General features: G+C 36.2%; 1 protein-coding gene across 1 annotated transcript in view; it reads left to right on the top strand.

Moving 5' to 3' along the window:
• Positions 1 to 376: 376 nt before the first annotated feature.
• Positions 377 to 4,028, top strand: part of LOC104530903 (Mov10 like RISC complex RNA helicase 1) — a gene marked incomplete at its 5' end in the record, with an annotated part of 19,980 nt that continues 16,328 nt past the window's right edge. Inside the window, 5 exons of the mRNA XM_029086908.1 lie at positions 377 to 571; positions 1,261 to 1,375; positions 2,685 to 2,862; positions 3,369 to 3,439; positions 3,800 to 3,891. Of these exons, the coding sequence (XP_028942741.1) occupies positions 377 to 571; positions 1,261 to 1,375; positions 2,685 to 2,862; positions 3,369 to 3,439; positions 3,800 to 3,891 (651 nt within the window). The remainder of the gene's footprint in view (positions 572 to 1,260; positions 1,376 to 2,684; positions 2,863 to 3,368; positions 3,440 to 3,799; positions 3,892 to 4,028) is intronic.

Genomic DNA, 4,028 nt, shown 5'->3' on the forward strand with positions numbered 1-4,028 from the left:
TCCCTTCCAATTCCCAACATTCTGTGATCTTGGAAAACCCTTGAAAAACAAAAACACTTTTCTGTACAAACTATTTCATGGATTTAGTTAAGAATAAAAAGAGGCTTTGTGTGAGCTTTTTCAGAATTCGAGTAGGAACCACCAAGCTTTTGATGGAATTGGGGTTTTGAGATTTTTACCTTTTTTTAAATCATTATTTATGATACCTGGATTGAACTCAGGGTGGGGAGTAAGTGTGAGGAATTACCTTAAGTTACCAGTTCTTCTATGTTACTGAAATTAGAATCTACAGTTTTATTTTAAAATGTACTCACAACTGGGGAAGATAAAGTGGGAACATGATGGTTTTAAGAACATAACTTCTGCTTACTTGAAGAAATCCTGGATACAATAAAGAACTCCTGTTGCTTGGATTTTCTGATTTTACTGTTGGACACTATATTGAAGCTACTGTAACAAATGAAGAAGAATTACTAATAGCACCTGTGGAACCATTTTCTCCAACAAAACCTAAAAGTATTACAGAACCTCAGCCAAGGAAGACAACTGTGGTTGCCCCTAAATACAGAAGGTACTGTGAATTACAATGAGAGTAACACTTACCTAATGCTGCTCTGTTTAGTATTGCTGTGTCTGTTCTGTAATGCTGACAAATAAAATACGAAACTGGGAGAATCTGTACATTTTTATATATGTATGTTGTAAACAAGATAATTGTGGATATTACTGATAGAAGAAGTTGTTTTAGTAATGAACTGCTTGATTTCTTTGTAGATTTGTCAAAGAGGATATCTTTCCACTATATAATGTGGTGATAAACACTGTTGCGTAGTAAACTACAAGTAACAGTTGTGTTACTTGTAGAAAAAAACCTTGGAAAATAAGAAATAGTTTTCTGAGAGAGTTAGCTTCTTAACTCGTCAAGCAACTTTGACTTCTATATCTGATGTTTCCCATCTCTCATTCACAACTTTTCCTTTTGCAAATAAGCTGCTGTTATAGTATTTGCTTAGATACAAAAATATCCCTGAACTGAAGAAGCAGACACACGATGTTTTCAAATAATCCGTAACTGGAACACTTGCCTCTCTTCCCAGTAGAGCAAACTTCTCATTTGTCACTTTGAAGGAATAATTTGCTCTGTCGTGTGTGTGTGTGTGTTCTGATTTTATAGCCTTGATGATGTGGCATGTTCATTAGCTGTTTTTCACATACATAATTTGAGAATGCTAAATGATATGTCATACGTTTTTGTTTTAGAAATCACAGAAAGCAGTTGCCAAGCTTTCTCCCGCATTATACGATACCAAATGAGTTAAGAAAATGTGTGGAGCAGAAGTTAGACATACTGACCTTTCAGCCTCTCCTAGCAGAGGTATGCAATGAGGGTTTATGTAAGAAAATATATTTTATGTAAGTGGGTTTGTTCAAGCTGGCCTTAATTTAGCAAAGATGTGTAGCCCTTAGTGTAACAGAAAATGATAAGAAAAAGTGAGAATACTCTTACTTTTTAGGCATCATTGGAAAGGATTTTTGGGGTGTTGGGACAGTAGTGCAGCAGTTGTTTCATAGGAAATGAAAGCAGAAATTCTTCCAAGTTATTGCAGTAACAGATAACTCTTTTCTGGTTGTTCAAAACTTTTTTGTTAAAAAATCCTCAAATTTAATTCACTACAGCTTGTTCAGATTTTCACTGCAAGTATAGCAATTTCAGAATATGTACCAAAAAACCAAAACAAAACAAAAACCTGAAGTCTAACAAGAACATTACAGCGATTCCTTCTCCAAAACTTTGTCCTGATTTCTGGTAGAACATTGCTTCAACTTCCCTCCCCCTGCCCCCAACTTTTTAAGGATTTATAAATGGGGGCTAATATTTAATTTTTCAAAAATGTAAGAGGCTGTTATCTGCTTTCCAGACAGCTCAAGCAAAGCCTCACGTCACAGCATTAAGAGAGCAGGTTAGTGATCCTCTCTCAAACAGATAACTCTCTAGTGTCTGAAATAATTTTATACTAAAAGCCTGCCATTAATGGTAACTTTTTTCAACCGCACCTTACATTCTGTGTGGCACTGGGGACTGTTTTAGTTCTGCTCCAGAAAGCACTGCTTATTTGCTTTGCATTTGAATGAGAAGATCTCAAATAGAAAGCATCCTGTGCGTTCAGTCTTTGTTTGGATAGAGCTTTGTACTGTACTGTTGGAGAATACCTCTTCAGTGAGATGTATTAAGTTCTGAGGGAGAAAGCTCAGGTTCTTTCAGCTTGTTGTAAGTTGTGTAATCAGCCAGGGCCAAGACTGACGTGATTCTGTCTGTTCACCTGTGTCTGCCCAGTGTACTTAGATTTTATGCTTTCTGGGATAGCTGAACATACAATTCAGTTTGCAGACTGCCCCTGAATTTAGATGTTGTAACTGCCATTGTAGTAGGGAGAGCCTTGGTTTACTCTTGGGCTGATCAGCTACTGTAGCTGAGCTCCAAGGACTAAACTAATTCTGCTTTGACTACTGGAGGAGTTTAAAATATTAACTGCTGTATAGACACATGTATTTAGGTGCCTTAGTTGGCTGTCTGGTTGCTGTGCAGTCGGTCTTAAGAGGTATTTTTTATCACATTAAGAATAGTGGGTTACACGTGTTGGTGTAGAGGTTACAACAATAATGTATGTTGTTTTGTTTTTCAGCATCTTAATCTAGATAATTATAAAGCCAACTTTTCTACTCTCTTGTGGCTTGAAGACATCCATGCAGAAATGGAGATAAAAGACTTCAGCATGAGTGGGGTTACTTTGAAAAGGAATGGGAACTTGTTAGCGTTGGAAGTGCCAGGAGTGGAAGAGGGCAGACCTCGCCTGAGTATAGGTAGTAATTAATGTGAAATAAAGCTAAATAGCATGTTGATCAATATTTTCAGTGCAAGATATTGCTTATTTATTTGTTTAAAGAAGTCTTTCACTTATTTGAATACAAGTTATTAATCTAGGCTACTAGATGGGTGAACTGCGCTGTTAATATCTTAGTGTGAGCCTTACAGTGGCTGTTGTCTGAAGCAGCATTGCATGTCTGTTCTTAAGCATATTCCAATACTTTAGGATGTAGTTAAAATTGAATTCAGAATATCAAATAATATACACAATACTGTTTTCAGGAGATCTTGTCTGATGGTGTCAGATGCCTTTTAAAATGTAATGTACAACTTCATTTGGCATTCCATACTCACAGATATGGCAACTTTGCTGAAGTCAGTTAACATCTAGCATCCTGCAAATTCCTAGTTTAACCATGCAAAAGAGGAAATTAAGTGCTGTAGTTAGAATTTTGCTTTTCCTTGTAACAGTATGTTGCCTTTTGACTTTGTTTACCGTTAGGTGATAAGGTGATACTGAAAAGTCAAGTCTACTCTCAGCATGTAGTAGAGTACGTTGGCTATATTACTGAGGTAAGCAAGGTATATCTCCTGTTGAAAGTACTGTGGTCCACAGGTTTCAAAGCTGGCAATTCATGGAGTTACAGACTAATTTAACCTGACTTTTGGGAAGCTAGATTTATCTCTATTCTGTGTGGTGATGTTTGTATTTTTATTGTATTTTTTTAAGACTTTGCCTTCCCTGTTCTGTCTAGAATATAATCTTTACCTGCTCTGAAAACACTCATAATCTAGATACGTAGTATGTTGGTAGCTGGCAAATCTAGGTGTTCTTTTTGGAGGTGATGACAGGGTTCAGTGCTTTCAGAGGTGATTATTTGTGTTTAAAGTACTAAACCTTCATCAGTAAACTGATTTTTATCTTTGCAACAGATATGTAATGAAGATGTTACTCTTAAATGTAATGCAGACTTTGAACAGGCTTACAACTTGGAACCCATGGATGTGGAATTTATTCATTGCAGGTATTTTTATAAGTTTCCAAAAAGCTGCATTTAATAACTCCTCTAGTAAAGTGACTTTTAAAATATACATGACTGTGAATTGGTTGTTTTGGTGGATACAGTTAGGAGAAGGACATAATTAAGATCTTGCCTATTCT

The sequence above is a fragment of the Antrostomus carolinensis genome, unplaced genomic scaffold, assembly GCF_000700745.2.
Source record: "Antrostomus carolinensis isolate BGI_N321 unplaced genomic scaffold, ASM70074v2 scaffold48879, whole genome shotgun sequence".
Classification (NCBI taxonomy): Eukaryota; Metazoa; Chordata; class Aves; order Caprimulgiformes; family Caprimulgidae; genus Antrostomus; species Antrostomus carolinensis.